The sequence below is a fragment of the Gambusia affinis genome, linkage group LG21, assembly GCF_019740435.1.
Source record: "Gambusia affinis linkage group LG21, SWU_Gaff_1.0, whole genome shotgun sequence".
Lineage (NCBI taxonomy): Eukaryota > Metazoa > Chordata > Actinopteri > Cyprinodontiformes > Poeciliidae > Gambusia > Gambusia affinis.
In genome coordinates, this window is record NC_057888.1 from 21,593,596 (window position 1) to 21,609,452 (window position 15,857).

General features: G+C 38.5%; 1 protein-coding gene across 1 annotated transcript; it reads right to left on the minus strand.

The window, feature by feature from the left end:
* Window positions 1–4,991: 4,991 nt before the first annotated feature.
* On the minus strand, window positions 4,992–9,972 carry LOC122824362 (serine/threonine-protein kinase pim-2-like). Its single transcript, XM_044104872.1, has 9 exons — window positions 9,840–9,972; window positions 8,932–9,171; window positions 7,980–8,084; window positions 7,755–7,849; window positions 7,000–7,047; window positions 6,703–6,912; window positions 5,446–5,623; window positions 5,178–5,348; window positions 4,992–5,083 (listed from the first exon to the last, which is right to left on the minus strand). The coding sequence occupies exons 1-9, from the start codon at window positions 9,892–9,894 to the stop codon at window positions 4,992–4,994; spliced, it is 1,194 nt and encodes a 397-aa protein (XP_043960807.1). The 5' UTR covers window positions 9,895–9,972.
* Window positions 9,973–15,857: the final 5,885 nt, after the last annotated feature.

Here is a 15,857-nt window from a genome sequence, read left to right on the forward strand (position 1 = left end):
AAAATCCATACCAAGTCCTTCTTACTGCAGGACACCAGTTCTGTCAAAGCATCCCATATTTACTCATGTTCAACTTCCACATATGTAACAAAGTGCCGCACTTCAGGTTAACATTGAAAATAAAGTCTAACTTAGCCAAATATCACTGTGGCATGTAAAATATGCCACATTGGACAATAAACTAATTTGTACAAAAAAATTCCATGTGTCATATTGTAATAGTAAGATAAATACTAATTATCTGGTTAGTCAATTTAGTTCATTTAATTATTTTAGATAGATATATGTTATGTTCATTTTAAATCATATCTCAAGATATATACATTTGAATTATATAACAGAAATAAAAAAAAAAAAACAAAAAAAAAAAACATATGGGAATACTTTACTTTAGCTTTCAGTTAATTCCTTTAGTTGGGTTACTTTCCACCTACTCATATATTATTTTTCTTCTTTTTTTACAATTCATGAAATGAAATGACATACTGTAGCTCAGTTAAAGACTCCAAAGATCCTGATTCGGTTCCAGTAAAAACATTGGGGAGTCTGGTGACAGAGACAGATGTGATTCCTGGTTGTTGTTTCTTTAATAATCTGGAGCCAGAACATTTTTCATGGTTTTAAAGAATAATATAATAATACCAGCTAGTGATTTATTTTCCTAAGGACTTAAAATATTAAGTGAAGTAGAATACAAAACATGTTCCTGTCAAAATGTTTCTTTAAGTTTATAAAAGCATTAAAAGTCATTTTAAAAGTAACTGGTCCCAGTAGTAAAGTTTTTGAAAAGACATGACTACAAAATTGATTTTTACAGTCCATCTTATCGCTATGTTTTTTTTTAATATACAGTTATTTAAGCTTTTTTAGTATTCATTAGGACATTTTGGAATACTTTACATAATACTGACTGAAACTTACTAATTTTGTTTGCTGACATTTCCTATGGAAATAAAATGACTTTCAATTGTCAGAGGTAGTGTTGTGAGAGGCAGAAGCAGCTCGGCACGTAACCACGGTACGTTAGACCAACACGTTTAAAGGGACTCGATGCAGCCTTTGAGGTCTCTGGAGGATGTTGCTTGTTCTGGTTGGCTTGAAGGCAACAGTTGCTGAATGACGCAGAAGCTGAATGGAGACGTCGTTTTTAACTCCTACACTTTCACTTAAGAGGAAATTAAATGAAAAAGGGAATCCATGTTGGAAATCCTGAGTCTACAGAGGATACTTGAAGTTGTCCCCCAAATATGTTTTCTATTGCTTATTCGTCTTACCTACAGCTAAAGCTAAATTATAAAGAAAGCAGGAAAACCTGTAGTAAGTTTGACAAAGGTTTTATGTCAAGTTCTCAGCATATTTGCAAAAAAATAAGAAACCATACAACTCTGTTACTGTGGCAACAGTTTCCTTATTTTTATCTCAGTTATATTTTTACTCCACTCTTCTACATTGCTGACTTTCTCTCTCGGTTGGCTCTCACAGTTCCTCACCCTTTGCCAGACTTTCCATTTTCATATCAACCTAAAGGAAAAAAAAAAAAAAAAAAAAAAAAAAAAAAAACCCTCTCTAACAGAAATCATAAAGCTGTTAATAATATTCTAATATACTGTTCACAACTCTTGAATTTACATAGGAAAATGTGTGGAAGTGTACTCCTACGTAAACGCTGATGAACAATGCTGTAATGGTAGATTTAAAAAGAACCTACGGTGGTCGGACAAAGTGTCAACTTAAACTAGGGAACTGTTTGCTGACAGGCTGGAGTTTTATCAGGATTTACAATATGGTGTTTGTGGTGTGTCACGTGTTGACTAAAATACATAAAGCTTAAAAAGATCTAAAAACACAGTGATTGACAGCACTAAAACCCTCATCCTGGCTCTGATTGGTTGCCTCTCATTAGCATTGGGAGTGCTGGGAGAAGGCAAAGGAACTCCAATTTCTCACAATTTTATCCCATACAAACTGTCACAACATAATGAGATTTGCATAAAATATTTTTTTTATAAAAGTTACATAACTGCAACTTTAAATACACTGTAATAAATACTAGTCTTATTCTTAGGAATAAAAACACTATAGTATTTATTACATTGTAATAAATAGTGGTCAGTTGCCTAGTGCTACTATTCAGTGCACTGTGCTCCAGCTGGAAAGTTATTTATGTTGTGTCAGCAGTTGCTCTTGCATCAGATAACGCCTGCGTGTATGCTAAGCATTACTTTTAGCTCTGACAGGAGACACAGAGTACCAAAATGACAGAAACGGTCAAAAATATAGGACCATTTTAAGCCAAAAGCCGGAAAAGGGTAGAGTGCCTTCTCTGGGTTGGGAGGGTGTCCTGCCCCAAGTGGAGAAGTTCAAGTATCTCAGGATCTTGTTCACGAATGAGGGAAGAAGGGAGAGGGAGATCGACAGGCGGATTAGCGCAGCATCTGCTGTCAAGCGGGCGCTGTGCCGGTCCGTCGTGGTTAAGAGAGAGCTGAGCCAAAAAGGGAAGCTCTCTATTTACCATTCGATCTACGTTCCCACCCTGATCTATGGTCATGAGCTTTGGGTCATGACTGAAAGAACAAGATCGCGGATACAAGCGGCCGAAATGGGTTTTCTCCGTAGGGTGGCTGGGCTCTCCCTTAGAGATAGGGCGAGAAGCTCAGTCATCCGGGAGGGACTCAAAGTACAGCCACTGCTCCTTCACGTCGAGAGGGGCCAGTTGAGGTGGCTCGGGCATCTGGTCAGGATGCCTCCTGGACATCTCCCTGGTGAGGTGTCCCGGGCACGTCCCACCGGGAGGAAGACCCGGAGAAGATCCAGGACACGCTGGAGGGACTATGTCTCTCGGCTGGCCTGGGAACGCCTTGGGATTCCTTCGGAGGAGCTGGAAGAAGTGGCTGGGGAGAGGGAAGTCTGGGCCTCCTTTCAGAAGCTGTTACCCCCACGACCCATCCCCGGATAAGCAGAAGAATATGGATGGATGGATGGATTTTAAACCACAGGGATAAAACAACACAGATGAATGCAAGCACTGCACAGCATTCTACAGTAGTCCTCCATTTTGCTGCTTGTTAACAGAAATTACCCCTAAAGTCACTGAAGCCCAGCAGCCTGTTTAAATTCAAGCAGCTTAGCAACAAAAGTATACAACACCAATAACACATAACAATAAGTTTATTCTATATTAATTTTCTCTAGCAGTTCACAGCTTTCCACAGTGAAGCCATGTCGTAAAGTAAGCTGTAGGGGCGGCTGCTTGACTGGGGCAAGTTTGTATGCACACCCTTTCCTTCGCGAAGATAACAATCTCATCTTTAATCTATAATTCTTTAAAATTTTCTTCTGCCTAAAGTGTTCTCTGGTAGATCTTCCACTAGGCATCATTCAAACAAGATGAATTAGTAAACATGTTCACAATTCTCAGGTTGTCTCACTGAATCAAGATGTTTGAATCGCTCTTAGTGTGACCCCCTCCTCTGAAGCCAGTTTGCCATGAAAGACCCCAACAACAGTCAAAGCTCCAGACAACTTTGACCTCAGGATCATGGGGGTACTCAAACCCCTCCACCACATTAAGGTGGCGATTCTGCGGAGGGGAGGAAACCAGCAGATTGCATCAAAGCTTTATTTCAATGCAATCCCCCATCCTGAGCAAAATACGGGGTGACAGTGGAGAGGAAGCACTCCCCTTTCAAAGGAAGAGACCTCTAGCAGAACAAGGCTCAGGATGGACGGCCGTCTGCCTCGACCGGCTGGGGTTGGAGAGGACAGGAAAGAGAGACAGACAAACATACAAACACTCGCACACACATCCTGGGTCAGGGAAGATCTAGAAAAAACACAGAGAGAACAACTTTGGTAAGGGAGATGAACTATGGACAAATTTGTAACAAAACAACAACAACAACTATATATATATATATATATATATATATATATATATATATATGTATTAGAACAAATTTACAGACACATTTATAGATAGAGGCATGAGAAAATATATACATCCATGTAAAAACTAAATCTTGCTTAATATACTGATATACACATAGAAAAATATTTATTTATGCATGTGTGAATGTGTCTGTTTGCATAGTGAACAGAGGCCAAGGTCTGGTGGTAATAATTCCTAATGAATCTAACCAGATGTAATATAGATATTTTCCATAAATGCTTCAAAATGACTTTTGTTTTTAATTGGCACTATGTAAAAAAAGAACAAATTGAATTGAATCTTAATCTATTACATCTATTTTCTTCCGCTTATCTGTGTTCGGGTCACGGGGTAGCAGTCTTAGTAAGAAGGCCCAGACTTCCATCTCCTCTGCCGCCTTTAGCTCGCTCCTCTGGAGGAATCCCAAGGCGTTCCCAGGACAGCCACAAGCCATAGACCCTCAAAAACACATTCTGGATCTTCCCCTGGGCCTCCTCCCAGTGAAATTAGCTTGGAACACCTCACCAGGAGGCATCCAGGACGCATGCTGGCCAAATGCCCAACCCACCTCAACTGGCTCCTCTTGACATGGAGAGGCAGCAGCTCTACCCTGAGTCCCTTCCGAAAGAATGAGCTTCAAACTCTAAGGGACTGCGAAGAAAACTCATTTTGGCCACTTGTATAGAACTCTCGAGCTAACACCACTTCAGGCTCCTTCCCCACCAGAGAAGTTACATTCCACATCTTTAGAGCCAGCTTCTGATGATGAGGATCAGACTGCCAAGGTCTCCCACCTTTGGCCACCACCCATACTGCATTGCACCCGACCCTTTTTGAATCTTTATTAACCTAAATTGAATGTTGTTTTGAGTAGCGGAGGAAGTGCAGCACCCGAAGAAAATTAATTGCCAAATTAACCGACTTGTGTCATTTAACCCTAACCCCAATCCTTTATAGTTTAATAGTATCCAACAGCCCAGCCTAGACTAGATTAAACTGCTAACAAAAAAAGTTAAGGTTGCATTGGTGCGTGTGTGTGTGGGTGTGTGTGTGTGTGTATAGTCTACGAAAGCCACGGGTGACACAGCAGGTCTTCCAAGGAGGGACGGTCCTCGGGGTCACTTATTAGACACTTTGACAGAAAATCCATGCAGTCTAGAAGTTTAGAGGTTAAACAGCAACAATGAACAGAGCCGAAGAAACAAAATAGAATGAGACAGAACATCTGTACTGTAAGTGTTTGTCTCACCGTCGGAAAGCCAATGCCATATTGTCAAGTTGTTTGAGATGTAGGTGTTAATGTTGAACCGCGTCATGTGGAGCATCTCGAACAGAACAACCCCCAGCTGCCACACTGTTGTAGGTCCAGCCTTGTAAGTACTGTTAACCATCCAGTCCAGTGGGATGTGACCAGGAGTACCTTGAAGATATGTAAGAATAAGATCATAAAGATGAAAAAAAAATTTAAAACAGCATTAATAAATGAGAATGGAGTGAGTTCTACGGTTCAGTTGTACCACAAAGTAGTTCATGTTGTTTCCCGTCATCAAAGCAGCTTAAGCCGAAGTCTATGAGATAGATGTGTTTGTCTTCTGAACTGCTGTCAATCAAGACATTGTCCACTTTTAGGTCTCTGTGGAAGATGTTTGCATTCTGAAGGTAAACAGCAGCTTCCACCAGCTGTTTCAGTATGACCTAAGGCGCAAAGGTAATGTGACTACCCATATTTACATTTGGTATGAAAAAGCAACAATGAAAACAGCACATATAACAGCATCTCAAAAACACATTGAAAGTCCATCCACCAGCTTCAATCAATTAAATTTTATTTGTATAGCATATTTCAGCATCAAAACATTTCAAAGTGATTTACTCATAAAAGCACAAAAACGCAAAGCCACATAACACAGAATCAACAATTGAAACATTACATTGTCAAGTGGCATCGTTAAATTCTTACTTGATTATGCTTCAAAGGCAACTTTAATCTAGATTTAAAGGTACTCAGTGTTTCAACAGTTTTCAGGAAGTTCTGGACCTCTCTTACATTGAATAAGAAAGGTAGCCCAAGATTGAGCTTTGGGGTACACCACATGTGACTTCTGTCCACTTCGATGAGAAGTTTCTTATTGAAACAAAGAAATCTCTGACCTTTATGTAAGATACAGACCAGTTGAGTACTGGTCCGAAGAGTCCAACCCAACTCTCTAGTCGTTTTAGTAATATGTCATGATCAACAGTGTCAAAAGCTGCACTGAAATGTGATCAGATATCAGTGCACTTCTTCCACAATCTATGTTTATATGAATGTCATTGAACACTTTGACTAGGCCAGTCTAAGTGCTGTGGTGGGCCCGGAAAACAGACTGAAAGACATCAAAGCGGTTTGTTGTTGATAGGAAACTATTCAATTGTTTAAAAACAGCTTTCTCAATAACACTGTTGATGAAGGAGAGGTTGGAGGTCGGCCTGTAATTCTACAATAGTGACTTGTCCAATTGATTTTATCAGTGGATTGCTATCTGCTGTTTTTAAAGCCTCGGGGAAAACTCCTGATGGAAGCAATGAGTTTACTATTTCAATCAAATTATTTGTATTGACAGGGAGGACTTTTTTACAGAAATGTGTGAATAGGATATCAGGACAGCAGGAACTTGAGCTTAATTGATTCATAATTTCTTCAAGGGTTTTATAATTAAGTAGTTGAAATTGGGTAATTTTTCCTGCATTATTATTATTATTATTATTATTATTATTATGTATAGCATTGGTACCTTGGCCTCACTCTCCTCTATGAAATTTCCACGCTCGTTAAGATAGAGCAAGAGGTCCTCTGCGAACATGGGTCTCTCCATGACTAAAATCAGCTCCTGATCCAGATCGTACCAGTCCAACAGGGACAAGATGGCTGCATGCGGCACTGGTTCACTCGCAAGTTTTAACATGATGACCAACTCCATGGCCATCTCCTTGCCATTCTCATCCTGAAACATCCAAGCAAATAGGCAAAACCCACAATGCATTTGGAATCCACTTAAAAAAAGCTGTACTAGATTCTGCTTCTCGCTTACCTTATCTTTGATGACTACTTTGTCTTTTGGTATGTGTTTGATAGCCACCTATAAGATAGCAACAAGACTTTGGTTAGCATGTTATGGAGGTATTTTTCTTACTGGATGAAAATACTGCATATAAATATTTTTCTTTTCATTTTTTTTAAATGAAGATATCAGTCAGTTTCCCTACCAGAAGGCAGTAGGAGTCAGATTTTGTTGAGAAGAGCTAAAATCCTCAGATTGTTGGAAGATTAACAGATAGTCAGATCAAATCTCTCTTTCAGTTGATTTTAGCTCATAGAAATGACTCAAACTGAAAATGCTTAGGATACAACTCTATTTTAGTAGAAATTAACCTTGAGAAACTATAGTTTCTGTTCTGTAGCTCAACAACAGCAATGCTTCCATACTAAAGTTATATCTGTTGAGGCATCCAGTTCCGCTCAGAAACCTTTTCTGAGTGTTTCTGAAAAAAATTCTGGGCGTTTTCAGGTTTCACAGTTGATTATAAGATTTTCTCTTAACGTTTGACAAGCAGCTTCAACATACAGTGTGATACAGATGTTGTAAAGTTGAGGACACTGCCACAAACTCTGTCTGAGGCTTTTACCACTTACTGTACAAAGTCTGGTACCGCTTATTGACTACTATGTGTAAGAGAACTATATCTGATTTTAATTTATATGTATATAATAAAAAAAATCTAAAAATTACTGTATGGATTTCTGAGCTGAATTCTGTGCGTTTGTGTCAGAGAGTGTAATACTTACAGGTAATTTACCCTTTATCCGATATCCAGCAAAGACAGACCCGAAGCCTCCGTCTCCCAGCAAATGGAGCTCAACGTATTTTTGCAGGAATGCAGCTAATCACATGAACACATTCAAAATTCACAAAGTGTCAGAATTGAAGCTTGGGTCTAATTATCATCACATCTTATTTCTATCCCATAATAAATGCTTATGCTACAAATCTACTGGTACATAAACTCCAACCTCTTTGGGAATCCTCTTTTTCTTCTTCCATCACCATCTTCATCCTCTTCCTGGTCGGTTTATCCAAGTCCTCCATCTTCCTTTTCGGATTCTTCTTTCTGATCCCTGTAATGTCAAACATGTCATGTTTGATATGCAAGTTTCTCCGACCTCTACATTTTCAGTGTGTTTCCTATTCCAGAAAAACCTGATGATTATAACCAAAGGCATACAGTTTACAAATGAACCATCATGGATCAGTAATGTCTCCTAAAACAGACTTTCAATTAAAGCTATTCTATGCAATTTTCCACCCTTAGGACAATTTTTGGGTCCGGGTCTTGTTTCAGCTTTATTAGACGTTGTATATCATGTTACACAAGGTAACGGAGTAAAGTGTGAGACCCATGTCCGAAGGCCTCTGTACTCTATGTGGCCGTCAAAGGGTTTGACTCCCAGCTCATTAACTTTTCTTTTTTGTTGTAGTCAGAAGATTCAGCAAGTAATCCAGATCAAAAATGAAGTTTTCTGATAAGTATTTCATAGTTCAGGCTTTACAGGGTTAAATCTCAAGTCTTGATCTGTAAAGTACCAGACTGAACTGGCACTTTAGCAGTGGGAATAATCCGTAGAAACAACATGAAAATATTAATATTCAGTTGCCTTAAGAAAAAAACTTCCTGACGGAAAGATTTGACTTAGTGGCTTATAATAGTATTTTTACAGAATATTTTCTGTCCCAAATTTCAGTGTAATTTATAGGAATTTAAGTGATGCAACTAGTGATAATCCATAAAATAAAAATGACGTAATGTAAAAATGTGGGATTCATGAATACATTTACAAAATATCGTTTCTTCTTTGTGTTGTTTTCCCTCCCTTTAACTTTAATATGGTATTGTTAAGAACCATATTAATAATCATGCTGAGGATCTGAGTGCAAGCTAACAATAGTTTCACCAAAGCAGTCAACCTGCACTGACGTCCGTTGAACAGCAAGACTCTTTGCTCTGGTCCTGTTTCAGTTCCATTTTCTTCCTCTTGGCCTTTGGTGAAGGCTCCTCTGCTTCTTCTTTCATTTTTCTCTCCACCATCCTCCTCGTCCTCTGTTCTTGGCAGCTTGAGGAGGGTCCGGCCTTGTCAGCGACCCTCCGCCGTTTTCGGGGGGTCTCAATTTCAGATATTTTCCTTTTCTTTGGTCTGCTGTTGCTCGCTAGTCACATACAGGGAAAATCGTTTTATTATTTTTTGCAATTTGTCAAATGTTTAGTATTACTCAATAGGGGTAGGCACTTACTTTATTCATCGTGACATTTTATAATGATAAGAATTCAAATTTTTCACTGTCATGGTACATGATGTTTAATTCTGTGTGCAGTTTAGCATTAAAAATCACACGTCTTTATGCGACTGGTGCCCTAACGACGCGCATTACAAGTGGGAACGTTTTTAAAGAGCAGTGTTTGTGTTTGTGGGTCTATAATTGCTGTTACACACTAACTGTGTTCATATTACATAAGTGCAGAAAACACTAAATTTTACACTTGTGGTATTTACGTTGAGTAGGAAACACAAATCAAATCACATGTGAATAAATTGAATGCAAAAGTCATTAAAAAACATGCCGTGCCATTGTCCTAAAGCTACTTCCTGTCAACTTCTTCTTCATGGTTTGCGCCAGTGGCAACATCCTGCTGTTGATCATGTGACTTGTGTGATGCGAAAAAAAGTGTTTCCACTGCAGTTTTGCAAAATAACCCAATTTTGACATGGGAGTATTTTATAAACTGTGTTTCTATGAAGCAAATATGTTTTTACAATGTCAAATTACACAATTATATGGTCAATGCACCATATGTTGATAATCTAATGAACTCTTACCTCGTTCTCTCATGAGGGCTGAGATTTTTTCATTCCTTTTATGTTCTTTGAACATCGCTTTTTCCAGTAGATTTCAGCATCTGTTATGTCACCTACAAGTGTTGGCACTTTTATCTTTCGTAGTTACGTCTTACTCTATCAAAGATTTCTGACGAACTGAATTCAACTAGAATGTTGAGTTCTGATACCAACCAGTGTGACATCAAAAATAACATTCCAAAATTTGGTCATAAAAGTCAGAATGGAGGTGATGTTGCTTAGCAGCCCTCTGACTTAAACCTAACCTACAGAACACAGAAAAATCCCCACAATCAAACATTTTAGAGCAATGAATCTCCACACTGTATATGGGCATTTTATTTGTAAGTTATATGCTTGACTATATATTTATGTGAAATAAAACACCCATTGACCCACTTTTAGCAATCCTAACAGTACAATTTAACATTTGGGCAAGTTTAAAGGTTGAATAGCCAAACAAGACCAACATGAATGAGCACTCAGTAAGGCTCAGTTCTGAATATCTCCTGAAATCTTCAAAGGGTTTCTAGAAGATAAAAACACATAAAATGAACAGCACATTAAACCACATTTAAGACAGGATGAAAAGGACAGATTTGGTGGACAGACAATCTTTCTCTGACCTTCACTCGTTGTAGCTGTCCTCCTGTCAGTCTATTACAAATGGGCAAAACAGATATAGAGGGACAGAGGCAAAGAAAAAGGCAGACAGAGAGGGAGAGAGTGAAAGAACACATAGAGAGAACTGATTGTGTGTAAATGTGTAATCTTACCATTTTAGATGTTCCGTTGGTAGTCCATGAACTTGCATAGGAGAGTTCATTCTTTTTTTGCAAAAGTCATCCTGTTTTTTTTGGGGGGGGGGGTTTATGTCACTTTGCAGATTGTAGCTTTTGTTCCCCTTTCTGGGTTAAGGCCTATAAGTTACATACAAACAGATGGGATACTTTTCAAAACTACCCTTCTGTTTCTTAAGAAATTTATATATTAACATTTTAGATTAGATGCCTGTAACTACCAAATATTTCTAGCCAAAGGCATTAATAAAATAGTTCTCACCTTTGGATAAAACTCCAGCGTGCAGGTTGTATAATCTTCCAATTTTACATAAAATGGTAAGATTACAGCTCCAGACACTCAAGGTTTAAAACACAGAAGCTGTCAAAAACCACTGCTAGACTCACCTGGAACAAATTATTTCACCCTTAATATTGTCTCCTAAGAAAATAACAGTATTCAGTGATATTTTTTATTTGAACTTTATTCTCAGGTAAGCAAGTAATTATGTTGCAGTCTCCCAGTTCTCACAGCAACTTTTTCACATGCATGCAAGTAGTAGCAAACTTGTTCAGGTGCCAACACATAGATTACATATATTTTATTTTCTAGTTCTTGGGTATCCCACCCATTTCTGACACCACCCTGGGCAACTGCCCATAAAGCCCATATTAAAAACTGCTACTGTACAGGCCCTGTTGCATGGGAGGGCATTGCCTGCCTACAGAGTCAGCCAGGTCACCACTCCTGAGCAGAAAGAGTTTTTTTTTTCTTCTTCTTCTTCTTCTTTTTTACTGCAGAGTAAGGTAAGGTAATTTTATTTATAGCACATTTTCAGCAACAAGTAATTTCAAAGTGGTCAATTTTCTATTATTCCTATCTCTATTTTGATACATTAGGGGTTCCCGTACTTCCCGTATCTGTGTCCTCTGTCTCCTGCAGATTTGTTCCAACTGCTTAATCCATTGTTAACACGTGTTTTTCCGAGCCGCCTTTAAACGCAACATGAGTGCTAAGATTCTCCCGCCTATTTATCGCCTGTGCAGCTGCGACATAGACCTAACACACCAAATAACTTTGCCTTTTTCCTCCAAGTGAATCAAGTAATGCTGCTGGATGCAGGTAATGTTAGCTGAATGATGAGTAGCTAGAGCCAATATATCAATATAAAGTGCTTATTAAAAAATAATAGGCTATATTGTTAATATCTGTGTTCAAAAGTGGGTAATAACTGGTTACATTTACTTGAGTAACTTTTTTGGGAAAAAGGTACTTATGAGAATAGCTTTTCTGCATTGTACTTTTTTTTTTTTTTTTACTTGAATAATATTATTTCTATTCATACCCGAGTAGATTGATTTTACATTTAAAGAAATGGACTTCAGCAATTGGAAACATTAGATTTCTGCAACGCATGAGCTAATGTTTATGCAAATTTGAGCATCATTTCTCAACATTTTATACATGTCACTGTTGCGGAGCCACATGTGACTTTTTTGGTTTCTAAATTTGTCCCTACATCAGTTTTTAGTGTGGAAGCTGCACACTTTATGCCTGAGGTTCCAGTTGATTCCATCATGTTTCATGGCAATCTAACCATGTTTAGTCACTCAAAGTTCCAGCTGAGCTCTGTAAACTTACCTTGCCTCTCGCATCTTGTCTGCATTCTGTAAGTAAACAAAAGCATATTTCACACAAAACAAAACACAAATCAACTAGGCCACGTTTTTTTTAGGTGTTTTACAATTAATTCATTTTGTCTCATAATGAATTAGCCACTACAACATAAATCAAAGAGATAACTGTTAGAAAATCCACTAGTAAATGTATCTAAAGAAATGCTACATTACTTTAGAAAATGTATCATTGCAGATATTGACTCATTCTGGGAATCATTTAGGTAAATTACACTAAAATACTGTTTCTGAATGGAAAATAGGCCAGTACCTTTAAGCATTCTTTTTATTTGCATTTCCTTCTATCCTTAAATATATGTATTTGCAGATCCAGTGACTGCATTCAGTCCACCAGAGCATTACTCAGCTTTCACAATCTGCTGTCATACCGACGTCTGATCCTTCCCTGGAGACAAGCTTTGAATTTCACCTTAAACTGAACTAAAACACCACTGCAAAGAAAAGCATTCCTTAGGTCTTCCAGCCAAGTCATCCTGAGGTTAGTGTTTCTACCCATGGGCTTTCTACCACCTTTGCAAGATGAAGCACTGGAAGTTAAGAAGCTCAGAAGGGAAACCCAAACATTCCCCTCCCCAACAACACTCTATAACCCTTTCAGACCTGCCGATACTCTAACTATCCACTGTTTTAGGCAGCCCTTATTTGTTCCAGGTAGATTCAATGAGATGTTGAAAATGTTCTTCAGGGGTCTTGGTCCAGGTTGACAATTCTGTCAGGCTCTTATTGGCCGCACAGCCAAGATGTCAATCTCCCGTTCAACCAGACCCCAACAAGGCTTTGCTGAAATTAATCTGGTCACCAAGTACAGTAGAGTACCGTAGACTTATTGATCGATTGGTTGATTGATTGATTGATTGATTGACTAATTAATTGATGGCTGTGAGAGAGGGGCAAAGACATGTACGCCCAGGTCATCGAGTCTGGACTTGTACCTGTGACAGTCAAGTGAGGACTCAGGCCTCCGTACACAGTATTGACGTCTTCCAAAACCTGAAATGATCTAAGCTTTGTAGCAAAGTGTTTCCTCCTTCTGGAATTAGAAATCAGAGGGGCACACTGTGGTCATTAAGGGACAGAGACGGTTCTTAGCATTTTTCACTTGGGCTGTGGAGTTTAAATTATGTTTTGACAGCAATAAGGGATCAAAGATATACAAAGATAATATCTCATTTACCGTTACACTTCTACACCAACCGGTGAAGTATACTCATCAGATCAGGCCACGGTATTTCATACCAGTATTGTTCATCTGACAATCTGCTGTAGATCATCTGATTCAAAGTTCTGAGATGATATTCTCCTTACATTGGTGGTAATCAGAGGTTTTTTGAGCAAGTATTTCCTTTATCTTATTTTCAATCAATCAATCAATCAAATCAATCAAACTTTATTTGTATAGCACATTTCCGCAGCAAGGCATTTCAAAGTGCTTTACATCAAATCAAACACAGAAATACAATGCAACATAGAATCAACAATAAAAACACAACATAGTCAGATTCCGTCAATAAATTTGCAATTGATTACGTTTCGAATACAACTCTAAACAAGTGGGTTTTTAGTTGAGATTTAAAGGAAGTCAGTGTTTCAGCTGTTTTACAGTTTTCTGGAAGTTTGTTCCAGATTTTTGGTGCATAGATGCTAAATGCCGCTTCTCCTCATTTGGTTCTGGTTCTGGGGATGCAGAGCAGAACCAGAACCAGAAGACCTGAGAAGTCTGGAAGGTTGATACAACAGCAGCAGATCTTTAATGTATTGTGGTGCTAAACCATTCAGTGATTTATAAACTAACAACAGTATTTTAAAGACTATTCTTTGAGCTACAGGGAGCCAGTGGAGAGACTTTAAAACTGGTGTTATGTGCTCTATCTTCCTGGTTTTAGTGAGAACACGAGCAGCAGCATTCTGGATCAGCTGCAGCTGTTTGATTGATTTGTTGGACAGACCTGTGAAGACGCCATTACAGTAATCAATACGACTGAAGATAAACGCATGGATGAGTTTCTCTAGATCTGGCTGAGACATTAGTCCTTTAATCCTGGAAATGTTCTTCAGGTGATTGAAGGCCGTCTTTGTGATTGTCTTTACGTGACTCTGAATGTTTCACCTAATATCAAAAGAGCATTTTTTACTATACCACTGTCTCAGGGGATATTTCTATATTTTCATCTTCTGAACTTGAGGGATGTTTTTTGTGAAAAAGTCAGAAGACCAGCAGTTTCTGAAATACTTCAGTGTGGCAGAAACAACCATGCCACATTCATCCATCCATCCATCCATTTTCTATTCACCCTTTGTCCCTAATGCTGGTGCATATCCCCAGCTAACGTTCCGGGCGAAAGGCGGGGTACACCCTGGACAGGTCGCCAGTCTGTCGCAGATGCCACATTCAAAGTCACTTAAATCCATTTTTGTCCCATTCTGATGCTTGGTTTGAACTCTATTGAGTCCTCATTATCTTGTCTAGAGGCCTGTCTGCGTGGAGTTATTGCCAAGATGCTGTTTTGTGTTGAAAGTGATTGAACAAGTGTACTCAGTGAAGTAGCTAATGGGTGTATTTATACCCTTCAATCGGTTTTGTGGCTCTATCAACACCCCAATTTGTCATAATACCGTATTTTTTGGATATATTATATTAGCAAGAAAAATTTGAAATGCACCTTATATTCCGGTGCGCCTTATGTCTGAACAGTGTACCGCATGTTTTATTATGACTTTGGTAAGCGACGAAGCCACTCCCCTTGATTATCAAAGCATAATTGCTGCTGGTCAAAAATCTCGTGGAGTCAGCTTTCTATGCTGTCTAGACAGACTTGTTTTGGGGTGGCGGACAACTTTTCCTGATACGTACGGTGCTCTGATGACGAGAGGGATCCGGACTGGCTTGATGCTGCTATCGCTCAACTGTTAAATTCCGACACCAGAGACGAGGTTTTGATGGATTTGTAGAAGATGAATGATTGAAAAAGTGAGTATACTTTTTTTGTAATATTGACAGTTATTGTTAATAATTTGAATACAGTCTGACATATCCGTCTACTTTGTTTTGCTTTATGAAAATAGATCCATTCATTGATACTGCGTCTTATAACCCGGTGAGCCTTATAGTCCAAAAAATACGGTACTTAAATTTGGTAAAGGCTCCAACCAGTGTTTAAATTCTCTTATGTTCCTGTCTCCCACAGTAAGCTTCACTTGTTCTTACAATTAACTGCCTGATAGCAATTTGCAATGCACAGGCACAACGGTATCATTTTTGGAGATATGTCCTGTTTTTTCATTTTTCATTTTTTCTTTCAATGCTTGCAATGAAAGAAAAAAAGACATTAGCCTAAAATATGTGCATATATATATATATATATAAACTTGAACACTGTGATGATGAGCGTACTACTTTACTGAATTCTTCAGACTGAGACCATTTATTCCAGATCATGTCAGTAATTTCCAGTGTGAGCTGACAGAGATTAATGTATGCCTCTAATCAATATTGTCATCCAACAGTGTTTGGACGTGAGAACCC